Source organism: Papio anubis, chromosome 2 (assembly GCF_008728515.1).
Source record: "Papio anubis isolate 15944 chromosome 2, Panubis1.0, whole genome shotgun sequence".
In the NCBI taxonomy this organism is placed as follows: Eukaryota; Metazoa; Chordata; class Mammalia; order Primates; family Cercopithecidae; genus Papio; species Papio anubis.
In genome coordinates, this window is record NC_044977.1 from 78,052,500 (window position 1) to 78,067,644 (window position 15,145).

The 15,145-nt window shown below is 45.8% G+C and overlaps 1 protein-coding gene across 1 annotated transcript in view; it reads right to left on the bottom strand.

The window, feature by feature from the left end:
- PTPRG (protein tyrosine phosphatase receptor type G) overlaps nucleotides 1-15,145 on the bottom strand; it is a 729,284-nt gene that overhangs the window by 63,547 nt on the left and 650,592 nt on the right. The window contains exon 12 of the mRNA XM_031662790.1: nucleotides 13,594-14,371. Within this exon, the coding sequence (XP_031518650.1) occupies nucleotides 13,594-14,371 (778 nt within the window). The remainder of the gene's footprint in view (nucleotides 1-13,593; nucleotides 14,372-15,145) is intronic.

The following is a 15,145-nucleotide window of genomic DNA, read 5'->3' on the forward strand; positions in this document are numbered from 1 at the left end:
TCCTCCTGCACTGCAAAAACGAGGCCAGCGTTCAGCCAGCCCGGAGTGTCCCTCTGCAGGATGGACTAAATGCAGAGCTAATCAGGTTGAGTTTCCAGGTGAGAGAAGGTAGGCTGAGTAGGGAAGAATTGGCTGTGGGAGCAGATTTTTAAAGAGGCGAGACTCTCGAGTCAGGAAGAAGTGTGTTACGATGCGTTTCACTGGATTTCCTCCAATGCATTTTATGTTGACCACCTCCTTTGTTTCAGGCACAGGCCTGTGACGCAGGCAGGACCTGATGTATCCCCAGCTCACAGGTAGAAGAAGACAGAGTCAAGTAGGTGCAGCACACTCTGATTAAAAACCACCGCAGAGCACTTTGCCATTTATAAAGTGCCTTCCTAGCTGTGCCTGTCCATTTTCTTAACCCCCTGCTCCATTTTTTCATTAGATAGGATAGATTCTTACCAAGCCCCTACTATGCGCAGGCCTGGTGCAAGGGGAGGGGGACACAGCAGTACATCAGACAGTAGCACTGCTGTGCCCATGGGGAGGAATCTTAAATGGGGAGAGGCGGGCACAACCACAAGTAATAATACAATGAATGTGGCACCAGGGGATGCACAGGGGGCCATAGGGGAATAGCTCTCCAAGCCCAGGTCTCCATGAGCTCCCCAACGAAGGCAAGTGTTGAAGGATGAAGGGGAGTTAGTTAGGCAGAGAGTTGGGGAAGAAGGGTGTTCTGGACGGAGACCATCAAATCAGTGGGAGTACAAGAATGAGAGGAAAGGGGACCCAGATGGGGAATTGGAAGGCAGATGAAGCCAGGGCTTTTTAGGCTAAAATAAAGAAACTGATTTTAGTCCTAAGGGCAGTAGATACTACTGCAGGGTTTTAAGCTGAAGCAGACAAAGATCAGGCATGCCTTCTCTCCATCAACATAATGCTTTTATTGCAAAGCTCTGGTGGCTGGCCAGAGAAACCAGAGTTGCAAATAAGAATTTTGTGGGGCCCCCAGAAGGGGGCAGCCCAGCCAGGCAATTATCTGGCTGGTGGTGGGGGGATCTCAAAGACCTGGAAGTCCTGTTAATGGAAAACAATGTTGGGAGGGTTGACGCTATAGGTCACATGTTCAGTTAAAATCAGTATCCACTCTGGGAAGTCCTTGGGTACAGGAGGGACTCTCAGTGTCTTGTTCCTCTCCTCGCTCCTTACAGAACAGGATTCTTGCCTGTGCTGCTACAAAGAATGAAAACTCCATGTCCTATTCATCCCAAACCACAGAAAGGAACTCTTGGCCAAAATAGTCCCTCACACTTATATCCCTAAACAATCACTGGCAATACCACCTCTGTGGTATTTCTATCATTTTTTTTTTTTTCCTTTTTTGAAACAGGGTCTCACTCTGTCACTCAGGCTGGAGTGCATGATCTCAGCTCACTGCAACCTCCGCCTCCCAGGCTCAAGCGATCCTCCCACTGTAGCCCTCCAAGTACCTGGAATTACAGGCATGCGCCACCACGCCCAACCAATTTTTGTATTTTTAGTAGAGACAAGGTTTCACCATGTTGCCCAGCTGCCCTTGAACTCCTGACCTCAAGTGATCCTTCCACCTCAGCCTCCCAAAGTGCTGGGATTATAGGCGTGAGCCACCACACCTGGCATATTTCAGCCATTCTAAAACCAGTGAAAAATGACCACTCCAGAATTTCTTGGCCTTGGGAAGGGGTTCGGGAGTGACCATCTGGTTGTGTGGATCAATGGCATGTTATATTGTCCCTGAAGCCTCAGGGGTATCTCTCCGTTGGTGATAATGTCTGTCCCCCTCTCCTCCTCTACGGGGTGAGTGTTCAGTTTTCATTGGATTCTGAGAGGGGTCCGGGACCCAGAAAAAGTGAGAACCAACAGCATAGAGAATAAAAGTCCAGAAGACAAGGCTCTTGAGTCACAGCCCAGGTCAGAACTGGCCTCAAACTTGATTTCCACAATGGAGTCATTTCTCCCTCTAACATTTCGTGAAAGTGTGTAATAACTGGCCGGGGGACAGGGTTGGAGGGGGGATTCCCGTAGGGGGTTGGAGCCTGTCTGAAATCCCACTGTGGACAGTCTCCAAATGGCAGTTTCTATGGAGGAACTCTCAGGTTGGCAATAACTTGTAGTGTCAGTGAGAGACTTAAGGAAGTTTTTCTGACAAGTTTCACTCTGACCTTGACTAACGGCAGGCAGTTTCATTGGCTTGGGTCTTTTACATAAAAGCCAAGCAAAAATAAGAATGCGACTGAATTTCCACGTGGGGCATGATAAAGTTGATTTCATTTTCAAATTCACAGTACTGCTTTGTCTTCCTGGTGCCAGGAACCTAGAATTGGATTCCGTCTCCAGGTGATCAAGTGAAATCTGCTCCTGTCACTTTCCTATCATGGCCCTCAGGATACCCCTGAGTGGGGAAAGCAAGGCTTTTCAGGAGCAGGGCCTTCCATCCCCAAACCAGCATCATCTCCTGCTGTTCCAGCTACACTCACCCAGTCAGTGACCATGCTGGGCCATGGTCCCACCTCTCTGTCTTTGCCCCTCCCATTCCTACTGTAGGGAGTGCCTTTCCTTTCCTGATGCCAGAATTCATCTTAGTGATCCTTCGATCCTGGTTCAAATGCTGCCTTCTCTGTGAGGCTTCCAGAAGCCGCCAGTTTGCACTATCTCTTAAGGGCAGAGCAGAGATTATAGGTTCAAATCCTGGCTCTGCCATTTTCTGTGTAACCTTTAGCCAATAACTTAAACCACTTTGGGCCTGGAGTTCTTCATCTATAAAACAGGATAAAAAGAGCCTACTTCATAGGACTGTTGGGGAATCCAATGAGAAGGTACATGTAAGCACCTAGAGGTGTGCCTGGCATCAAGCAAATGCCAAGTGCCACCCCACCATCATCATCTTGTGTTACTCTTACTGCACACATCACACTCAATTATAATCGCTCTTTTGTGACTCTAGGTCCCCAAAGGCAGGGCTGATTTCCATCTATGTATGGAAGAACAGTTACAAAGCTCTGCCTCCTACTAGCTTTGCAACTTTGGGCAACTGACCTAACCTCGCTGTGCCTCAGTCTCCTCCTCTGTAAATGGAAGTAATAATGTTGCATACGGCATTGTGGTGGGATGAAGATTGAGTTTTGCATACAAAACACTTAGAATGTTGCTTGGCACCTGTTTAATGTTAACTATTGTGATTACTGTCATCACCACCACCCCAACTTCGGCAACACCATCACCAGCCACCATCCTAGCAGCAGCATCATTACTTATCATCACCACCACTCTCTTCCTCAGCACCCTCACACCATAGCAGGAGATGGTGAGTGCACACTGGTGTTTGCTGAATCTGACTCCTCTCTGTAACATCTGAGTGTATAAGTGGCAGTCCTACAGAGCTTCAGATGTGCTGGGTATCAGCACAAAGGGCTGCCTATGATGAGATTGCTAGTAAAGAGCTAGAATCTCAGTTTGCCCTGAGACTAGACTGTATCATACTTCTTTTCTTCCCCCTTTTTTTTTTGGTAGAGACATTTTCTTGATATGTTGCCCAGGCTGGTCTCAAACTTCTGGGCTCAAGGGATCCTCCTGCCTCAGCCCCCACTCAAAGTGCTGGGATTATAGGTATGAGACACTGTGCATGGCCCCTGTACTTCTTGCTGTGTCCTTCAGAAGAAATACCCGTCCTGCTCCCTGACTCAATTTGTGGCCCTAATAAAACAGCAAGCTGCCAGGACTACTAGAACACACAAAGTGTGGCACTGAGTATACACCCATCTCATAATAGGCCCTCAGACACCGACAATCCATGAGGCTAAAATTCCCCATGCCTAGGCCTCCAGAGACCAGAACATGCTGTAGGCCTTTCAGTACAACCACAGCAGCATGCCACAAGGTGGCAATTCTGCACCCCAGACTCAGGCAGACCTGAGTACAAATTCTGACTTAGGCCTTTCCAGCTGTGTGGCTTTGGGTAAATGACTGCCCATCTCTGAGTGTCTGTTCACTCCTGTATCAAAGGGAGACAAATGATAACACTCACCTCTCGGGAGTCCTGAGGATGAAAAAAGATTGTCTGTGTGAAAACAGACTGTAAGTTATGGCTACATAACTTACAGGACCAAATGCAAAATGAAATCATGGGGCCCATTCAAAAGTTATTAAAGAGGTTTGAGAAGGTGACAGTAGAGTATGAGAGAGTATGAAGGCGAGCATAGGCCCTTCTGAGCACAGGGCCTGTGTGAGTGCACAGGCTGCCTGCTCACGAAGCTGCTCTGGATCAGTCAGGCACCAAGCACAGTGCCTGACACAGAGGAGATGCCCAAGAAATGTTCATTCTTTTCTTTCCTTCAATGGAGCCAAGCAACAATGCTGACAATATAGTAACACTAGACACTCCCATCTGTCAGGAGCAGTACACTTTTATGCAGAGCTTTGCTGGTGACCTAGCTGCCTCCTGAAGGGTCCAACGGAACTGAGCTGCCCAGTTACTGGGGGTTTGCTTCCTTCCATGATGCCTAAATTGTGACACCAAGATAAGGGCAGGACCTCTGCGTTAACAGAGCTCCTCCTCACCTCCATCTCTGGTTCATCCAGATGATGCAGTTTTCCCAGAAGGACTAGCCCTTCGATTCCTGCCTGACATGGGTTATGAACTGGCAACTCTGGTTTGACACCCCTTCCCAGTAATTATTTTTTAATTGGGAGGTAGCTACCAACATTTAATAAGCAAAGAAATTCAGATAAAAATCAGCAATGGTAGCTTCCACTGGAAATGTTCAAGGTTGGCAACAAAAGCCTGAACTCCTACACGGCAAACGTCAGTTGGAATCAAGCAGCACACTCCCTTCTGACAGGGTATGTCTCACTGGTTTGCCACAGTCGTGACTACTCCCTAACATCACACCGGACCAGCTTTCCTCACCCCAATTCCCATTGCCAGCTCACTCTGGCCAGCCTAGTTTCAGTTTGCAAGACGGCACTCTGACCCAGTGAGTCTGCAGAACAACACTAACTCAGGTCTTTTAAAAAGGCCTCAAAATCAAAAGTAAAAATCATGGTTTAATAAACTTACCACGAACCTGATACCACTAACCTGGCTCAAGAGAAGAGGCTCTTTCTGTACAAAGCAGCTTTCTCCAATTCTGTTTATTTTTGAAGAGATTTTATTTTTAGGCCAATTAGAAACTAACCATGCTGTTGCTCTGCCCATATAACATAGTCCATTCTCAGTGCATTTGGATCTGTGTAGAAGATGACAATGAGGAAAGGAGTATCAACTGATACCCAGTACTCCCCCAGTGGATGTGATGTGCAGGTGAACAGCTACTCAGAGGGTGATGTGAGGCCAGCTAGAGCCCAGACTCAAAGAATGAGCCTGCTCCCAAAGTGTCTTCCCCGTGAAACTTGGAGCAAAATGCTAATGAACCCTCTCTGAGCATATGCAGGAGGAAGGTAAGGTTAACAACCTCCCCACAGCCTTTCTTTCTCTACGTCTTTATTTCAGCACCCAGCAGAATCTGAGTAAAGTGCCTCCATTCTGCTTTTTAAAAAAAAAGAAAAAAAAAAAAAAAAGAAAAGAAAAACAGTTTTCAGTGGCATATGTCATCACTGAATTAATGCTGTTTGCCTTTTACTGGCTTGGCTCTCATCCCAGTAGAAGCAAATAAAAACGGAGTACAATGTACTATAAATGCTACCGGCAGCAATACATCAGATGGACCCATCTGAAATGCCTCCTACCCTCCAGTAAGGGCTCAACTTCTGCTACAGGACAAGAACCCCTCTGGTGTCAAGACTAAAACTAGCTTGGATCCAAGAGGCCTCTATCAGGAGTAGGGAAGAGCAAGATTCTTTAATTTGCAAGGAAGATAAAGAGAAGGACGACCTGCATACTCATAAATTGATAGCCTGTTTCCATCGTGGGGAATTTCACCATATTTGTTCTGAACCATACCACTCATTAAAAACCTCCCAACATCTGTGAATTAAGGTGGCTGCTTAAAAAAAAAAAAGTGGTAAAAAACACATAACACAAAATTTACCATCTTAACCATTTCTAAGTGTCCCATTCAGTGATGTTGAGTATATTCACACTGTTGTGCAACTGATCTCCAGAACTTTTTCCTCTTGCAAAACAGAAACTCTAGATCCATTAAACAACTCCCCATTTCCCCTTTCGTCAGCCTCTGGCAACCACCATTCTCCTTTGTTTCTTTGAGTTTCACTATGCTAGGTATCTTAGATAGGTGGAATTCATCTTTTTATGACTAGCTCATTGCACTTAGCATAATGTCCTCAAGGTTCATCCATGCTGTAGCATGTGACAGGATTTCATTCCTTTTAAAGGCTGAACAGTTATTTCACTGTATGTACTCTATGCCACATTTTATCCATTCACCCATTGATGAACACTTGGGGTGCTTCCACCTCTTGGCTATTGTCTATGATGTTGCCATGAACATGGGTCTACAAATATCTCTTTGAGATCCTGCTTTCAATCCTTTGGCCATAGAGTTAACCCATCAACAACATAGGTGTTAGGGGTGCTAATCCCTGAATAGTCAGAAATTCATGTATAACTTTTGAGTCTCCAAAAACTTTCCTGCTAATAGCCTACTGTTGACCGGAAGCCTCACCAATAACATAAATAGTCAATTAACACATATTTGTACATTATTTGTATTATATGCTATATTCTTACAATAAGGTAAGCTAGAAAAAAGAAAATGCTATAAAGAAAATCGTAAGGAAGAGAAAATATTTATATTTACTATTCATTAAGTGGAAGTGGGTCATCATAAAGGTCTTCATTCCCGTCATCTTCACTTTGAGCAGGCTGACGAGGGGAGAATGAGGAGGGGTTGGTCTTCCTCTCTCAGGGGTGGCAGAAACAGATGAAAACTCATGTATAAGTGGATACAAGCAGTTCGAGACTGTTTTTCAAGGGTCAACTGTATACCCAGAAGTAGAATTGCTAAATCATATGATAATTCTGTTTTTACTTTTTTAAGGAACTATCATACTATTTTCCACAGTGGCTGCACATTTTACATTCCCACCAACAGTGCACAAAGGGTTCCCTTCTTTCCACATTTCTGCCAACACTTATTTTCTGTATTTTTGATAGAAACCATTCTAACGGATGTGAAATGATAAGGTGGCTGCTATTTTTACAGGGCCACAAAATTGGCCTTTTATTTTTCTGGAGCCCTGACGTTACCCAAACCACTGCTGCAGAGAAATGATTGTTCATCAGTTACAAATAAATATGTTCTCCTGCAACAGGACACTGGCTCTGTGTTAACACGTGTGGGCAGGATTAGAGCATCATTCGTTTCCATTTATATCACTGCCAAGAGTTCCTGTGAATAAGTGCTCCCTTACCATTTCATGCAGAGCTTAATTCACTAGACTCAAACAATCAAAATGATGGTCTGTCATCTCTATTTCAATTAGTTGTTGCGAAAGTGGGGAGGCATTTGATAAATCCTAATTTAATTCCAAGCCCCTAAAAGATGGCAAGTCCTAACCTACCAGACGGCCACCACTGACAGTTGATTGCAAAAGTACGTGGTTTTGAAATCGGTCACAGACAGAAGCTGTACACCAATCTTACACCAACTATGCCACCTGCTGCAACCTGAATTCTTGACTCCAACCTCTCTGGAAATCTAACTGTTCTTAGTGGGGTCTGGTTTTCCATACCATGAGATTTACCATCTGTCTTAATTCAAAGATCGTTCAGTGGGCAATAGAAACTCCAAGGACCCAGATACTTTCTGAGAAGAAACTAAACCGTATTGGCAGCTGAATAACCCCTTCAGCCTACCCTGAGCTCATTCCCGTGGACATGCCAGGAAGATGACAGATCAGGACGGGGGTGGGCAGAATTATAAAGAAAACACTTCTCTAGAAAGAAACCTGATCAGCAAAACTAGCCCTGGCTGAAAACTACTTCTGATAGTCCGTACAAGTGCCTGATACAACTAATTTTAAATAAAGCATGCTGCACTGCTCCCAATCCCTAGACAGCTGGGTACTGCAGTCATGATTTCTGCCCAATCTGCATGAACCTGTACTGGTACTTTGTCTTTAAATTACTACTCTATTTGTCCTCAAGTAAACTTCTTCAAAAAGGAAACTTTACATGAATACTATAAATCAGGGGTTCTCGGCCTTGGTATTAATGACATTTTGACCAGATGGTTCCTTGTTGTGGAGCTGTCCTGTGCACCATATGACGTTTAGCAACAGCCCTGGCCTCTACCCACGAGACACCAAGTAGCACCCCAGCGCCAGTTATGACAACTAAAAATGTCTCCAGATGCTCCCAAATATTCCTAGGGAGAAGGACAGAATTGCCTCCGGTTGAGAACCACTGTCACAAATGGAAGTTGGTCTCTTTTTAAAAGCACACATTAAAATATTCACTTAATAATTAATACTGCATCTGAAATCATCTGGCATTGCTAATTCTGGGAACCAGTGCCAAAGCCAGCACCACGTGGGGAGGATCCCCCGGGACTATAGAGTCAGAGCCCATGTTTGGGCTTTGTCTTGCCATGGGCCGTGTGGCTCTGGGCACGTTCCTTCATCTGAGCCTCCTTCCCTCACTGGCATGATGGCAACAAAGCATGACATTCATGGGAGTACTCTAGGATCAGTGACATACTCAGCTGGCCTTCTGCACAGGCAGAGCTAGCACAAATGTTCACTGGTGATGCTGTTATTATTTCTGTAATTAAAGGTTTTCACATTGGGTTCCTTAGTGCTTGAGAGTTCCAAAGAGGCGCCTCATGGTTTGCCCAAAGGAGCAGAGTGGCTGCAGCTTTGCACCCTCCACTCTGTCTCAAAGCAGAACAGCAGCCCAGAGCCACTGCCCAACTGTGTCCATTCTTAGCTCATGGGCCGTGCAAATGCAGGCCAGGGGATGGATGTGGCCTGCTGGCTGTGGTATGCCGACCCCTGAAGTGGACTGTCCCCTTGGCACCTGACTCAGGGCTGAGCCAGAAGAGGCAGTTAGTAAACCTTCAGCAGTGAGTGTTCACACACTGGGGTTCTGAGCAAGATTCAATCTGAAAAAAGTTTCCCTAATTTAAGGAAACAAAAATGGAAAATCCCAGCACGAAATGATGAATTTGTAGATGATGCCCACTCTGAAATGTGTTTGTAGGGTATGCTGTACTGCACAGTGCCCCCAAGAACATTTCATTGCATCAACTGGCTTCTGGGTTCAGGCTGTGGCTCCTGAGGGTGGGACCACATGCTGGATTTCCATGTAGCAGACATCCAGCTGAGGGCTTTGCACTAAAGAAACGCTAGAAAAAAGCCTGATGAGAGGGAGGGAGTACACGTAAGCCTTCAAGCCTTCTGAAAGGCTTCCAGGGAAGTTGAAACTCTAGCAATCAACACTATAGTACAGGTTGAGCACCAGCGGTTCCTACCTGGCCCAGGGATGGGTTTAGTTTGGCCTACATTTTTTAAAAGGAGAAACTGTTTTAAAAATTTGAGCTTACTTGAAAGTTGGGTGGTTCGGCACAAAAACCTGGATTTCTGGCTCATTAGGCATTCTCACTGGCAGTAATCTGTGGGAGCTGAGTGAGTTGGCCCTCTTTAGAAAGGTCATGTGCTCTTTAATATGCTGTGGTCCTTACCACTCCCTAATGTCTAACACCTGGTCCTTGTTTCTCATCAGTATTAACTGGTTTCTGTAGGTGTCTGGGTTTGCCACTTCTTCTATGGAAGGATCCCCTTCTTCTTCCCTGGGAGATAATATATTAAAGCCAGTACTCACAGGACTTAAAAAGATGTTATGAAACACCAAAGGAATTTAAACAAGCCTTTTGGAGACACTCATAAAAATATAACAGTGCATAACTTTACACATTATCACTCTTTTCAGAGACCAGGTATTGATTAATGAAATTGTTTTTTCTTAATATGAAGAAAAAATAAATGTGGAACAGATTTAAAGCAAATGTACACACAAAGTCCTTAAAAATAAATCACTAACATTAAAATGATGGTGATTTCATTAAAAAATAAATACCATACTGGAGAAGGCAGACAGAACAAAGGACAAGGTGAATGGAAGTGAAGCAAGACCTTAAGGATCATTGACTGATGGGTTTGCTTGTTTTACCCTCAGGTCACTCACATCCTTTACTAATCGACAGGCACATGCATACTTCTGCGTAAACCAGGGATTGGCAAATGACAGATTGTGGACCATATCAGACCAACTGCCTGTTTCTGCAAACAAAGTTTTAATTGAAATACTATCACATCCTCTCAGCTGTGTATTGTCTATGGTGGCTTTTGTGCTACAAGGCAGAATTAAGTAGCTGCAACAGAGACCTGTGGCCTGCAAAACTGAAAAATATTTACTCTCTGGCCCTTAGCTGACAAAGTTTGCTGATCTCTGGCTTAAACAATCATCACCACCATTTTTAGATTTGAATTGCTTGAAGTTCTGAAGGAAGGTTTTTTACTTTCAGAAGAAGCGGACCTTCTTACTGAGCTGAAAGTGATAAGGCAAAGCTCTGATTTACCAGTGTTGAGTTTCAGGAGGAGGTCTTTTTTTAAATTTTTTTTTGGAGACAGTCTTGCTCTGTCATCCAGGCTGCAGTGCAGTGGCATGATCCTCTCACTGCATCCTCTGCCTTCTAGGCTCAAGTGATCTCCCACCTCAGCCTCCTGAGTGGCTGGACTACAGGCATAAGCCACTATGCCTTACTAATTGTTGTATTTTTTCTAGAGACGCAGTTTCACCATGTTGCCCAGGCTGATCATGAACTTCTGGATTTAAGCGATCCACCCTCTTTGGCCTCCTAAAGTCCTGGGACTACAGGAGTGAGCCACGGCACCCGGCCATCTGGAGGTCATTTTTAATGGCAGCTACTTGGGGACCAATAGCTTTAATGTCCACAGACGAGAGCAAAGGAAAGGGCTATGGGGGGCCTCCTCACAGTCACCATCATTGTGTGGCAACTGGGCTGCTGACAGCTCTTATTTGTCAGTGACAGTGAGGGGGTCTCCACAACCACACCACCTTCAGCATTAAGCATGATCATTAGCTCCATTTGGCAAATGAGTACATGGGACTGAGACTTACCTGAGGACCCCGAGTGAATAAGGCACAGAGCCGACTGGGTTGATGTGACTCCCAAAGCCACTCTGCCATGATTGTAGATGTTCTCAGATTTCTGTAGGGTGGAAGCTGAGGACCAACACACCTCATACCTGGAGTAGGGAGCCCCCAAAGTTTACCATCCGTTTCTTCTCCCCTGTCTCTGGAATCTGGAACCTGACTCCAATGGCAAGAACTCATTTCTACTTACCTGGGGCGGTCCCAGTCCCTGCCTCTCTCCCATCTCTCAAACTGTAAATACTCCCAGCCTAAACTCTCAGCAGCCATATTTTTCAGGAATGTGGTCAAACAAATATTTAAGAGGAGCAGGCTGAGAATGCTACTTTGCCAGAGTCCATAGTCCAGAGGCTGAACACTCAAGCTTGAAAATCAATTCCAAGTCCACCACCTGTCTTTGTAGAAAACACACTGGTCCAAGCCACCATTACTACTGCCTCCTAAATGGGCTCCTTTCATCCATTCCTGCCTTCCTATATCATCTCCACGCAGAGGCCTGAGTGGTCTTTCAAAAAATCAATCAAGTAATGCTGCAGCCGAAATCTACCACTGGTGGCTCATTTCTAGTTGAACGAAATCCTCAGCGTGGTCAACGAGTACCTTTCCAGAGCACCTCCATCAATCTCTAAATCCATCTCCTTCTCTCCCCCTCACTCTCCCTGGTTTAACCACACTGGCCTGATAGCTCCTCAACTAATCCAAATTAATTCCCCACTGTAGGGTCTCTGGACCTGCTGTTCCTGCAGCTCAGAATTCCCCTCCCTGGATCTTTGCATGGCTAGCTCCTTCTTACCACTTGGATCTCTGCTCAGAGGTCATCCTTGACCACTCAAAGCTACACTGTCCCTCCGCTCCCCAACCGCAGCAGTTAAGGCTACTTAAGGGTATGTATTTGTTTACTGGCATATTCTCAAGCTCCCCTACCAGAACGCAAACCCCAAGAGAACAGAAGTCTGTGTTGACCTATGTTCTACTCCCAAAGCCTAGCTTGGTGCCTCTTATATAGTGGGCATTCCATACATGTTTCTTCAGTATCTTCAAATGCAAGAAATTCAACTTTTTCAAAGTAATTCCTAGAGGGAATGTCACTGTTCATACAGAAACAGCTTCCCAAGTGGCCCCATATTTCCTTCACTCAGTTCCACAAAAGGCTACTCTGCACCTTTCCCCAAATCACAGCAAAAGTGAGCAATACCCACAGGAGACCTCCACTTCAAAAAATTAGTTCATACTAGCTTTAAGAGGAAAGTAATTCAAAACATGAAAATTTATTCTAAGTTGTATCTTAACATACGAGATCTCAGCTTTAGATGAATTTTAATGTTTACAAGTGCAAAAGCAAATAAATATTTACCAGTTGCTTTTTTTTTGCACTCTTATAACTCCACAACAGCTTAGACGCAAAAAAAATTGTTGCTAAACATCTTGTAGTCTGGCAAAATGAAGAATTTCTTATTAAGAAAAGCCCTCACAACAATAACAACTCCTCATGCTTATGGCTCCCTTGCAGAAACTATCAGGATGGTTCATTAAGATTTGAGCATATGACAGAGCAACAGAATTGCCACCAGGAGGGGTAAGATGAGGATCTCATGCCCTGGCCTCACCGTCTATACACTGGCTCATTCCCACAGCAATGGGAGCTCTGGGGAGAGAGGGCTGTATTTCTTGGGCAAGGACCATGGGCTCTCCCCAAGCTGAAGCCTTTCATTCTGTAGATTTCCATGAACATGTCACTTCTCCACAGTGGCCTTTCTTAGTTAGGGTAGGTCCCTATCCTCTCCGTAATTCTCTTGGACAGCATCCTGTTTATTTCTTCTATTACCATTTCACAATTGAAAACTTCAGTTAGCTAGTTTTCCAGGTTGCCAGTTAACCATCTAGCTTGCCTGTTAACCATCTAGCTTGCCGATTAATCACCATCTAGCTTGCTGGCTTTCTAACGTTCCTGTTACCTAACTTCCGGGCACGCGCTCCAGCTAGCTGCTGTCTGTCATCTGTCTGCCTTCCCCTTTAAACTTTCTAGTCAGGGACCAGGCTCCCCTGGGACAGCACCCTGCCCAGTCCCTGGCACCAAACTAGCCATTTATAGATACATTATATAATGAATATGGAATGAAATCTTAATAAACTTCTTAAGATCGATGGCTTTTTAAATTCATTTATATCATTGCCTGGTTGAAGTCCCTGGAGTTATTCTGAGGCAAGAAAACAAACATCAAAGAAAGACTTTCTCCAGCATAAGACAGTAGGCTTTTGGAGTAAAATAGGGACACACATTCACACATTCACACGTGCGCACCTTTTCTATGATAGACATACGTGATTCTAAGAATATTAAGTACTTTCTGAAGCTTCACCTTCTACTCTCAATTTTGTGAAAACGGTATGACTGTTCACAGCAGCAGAAACCCTCAAAGAGGACCTGCGTCACTTACCTGGATTAACAGTGATAAATCTGCTGTCTTCAGAAAATCGGTCCCCACGGGACACAGGCTTTTTAGATGGCATTTCGGGCCTCTTGGGATCACTCCCTGCATACTGCTCCTCTGTGGCGGTGGGGGGCACTTGGGTGGAGGTGACCGCATCGGGGTCCGGGCCTGGGCCGGCATCCCTCCTTCCACCTGTCTGGTCTGTGGGGATGGCAGTGTGGTCCTGCTCATGCCCAGGTATAGTATGATGTCCCCCCTCGGCAGTCCTGTTGGGAGATGAGGGTGTGGGGCTGGGCTCCGTCTGGTTCCGCTCCTCGGCAGCGTGGGTCACCCCACTCTTCTCCTTCTTTTCGGAGTCCTTCTCTCCATCCTCCTCGTGCTCCCGCTCCCCATCCTCACTCTCACTTTTCTCATCCTTCTCTCCTTCCTCCGTGCCCTCGCTGTCCTTGGTTGGTGATGAATCACCATCTGGCCCTGGAGAAGCCAAGGCCTCTGTAGTGGCGAGGACTGGCCTAGCCGCCTGCTTGCTGGCTGAGGCGGCTGTCGGGAGGCGTGTGGGCCACACGGTGCTGGGGAAAGAGGAGATGCCACCACCGCCAAACCCCAGGCCGGCGAGGAGCGTGCTGGTGACCACCGAGGCCACTGTGGCCTGGCTGCCGCTGGAGGAGGGGCCCATCCCAGTTGCCATGGAAACAAATGAGAACGGGATGCCAGAGGACGTCCAGGTAGAAGACCCCGAGCTGATGGGGGCCATGTCGGCTGAAGAGGCAGGAGACGCTGTAGGCTGGGAAGGATCACCCGGCAAGGGTGGAAAAGAGGCAAAAGAAGAAAAAGCAGAGAAGCATCAGTAATTAAGATTGGGAATGAGGCCCTGGTTGTCATCCTCTGAGGATTTTACTCATCTATGCTATGGAGTTTTCCAATGTATGGCATAAAGTTGACATTAGGTGGTCCATGGGTAATCAACTTTTATTTTCATGGTTTTATAATAACTGTGAACATGTGAAAAAGCATAACTAGTGAATCAGACTCAGCTTTTCACTGCTACTACCCAAGATGAGGCTGAGTGACAAAAAAAGCAAGTAGTGTTAAAGCTGACTTACACAACAAAGAAGTCATGAATTGGAAAAATCAGATGTCCATCTGTTTTTGGGGTGATGAGAGGCAGAAGACCTTTGATTTTATGTGTATCACCGACACTTGAGGAGATACTCAGCTCTAGGTCTAGAAAGATACTGGGTGATCCAGTCGAACCCCACTGTCTCCCAGTGAGGAAGTGGGTGGACAAGGAGGGAAAGCAGCCTGCCCAGGTCTGCAATGACAGGGTCAGAGGCAGGAGCCATGCTCTGCACTGTATGCTCTGGGCACTGGTTGACATCTCTGCATCTCCATGTTGGGCACTGCAGAGTCACTGTACCTTTCAGCTTCTAAGTTTATCCATGGGAAAATCTGAGCCCATACAGATGACAACAACATCAACAACAATAACAAGAATTCCAATTAACAAATGCCAACTGTGTGCCAGGGCTTCCCATGCTACTCTGGAGGCAGGCATGAT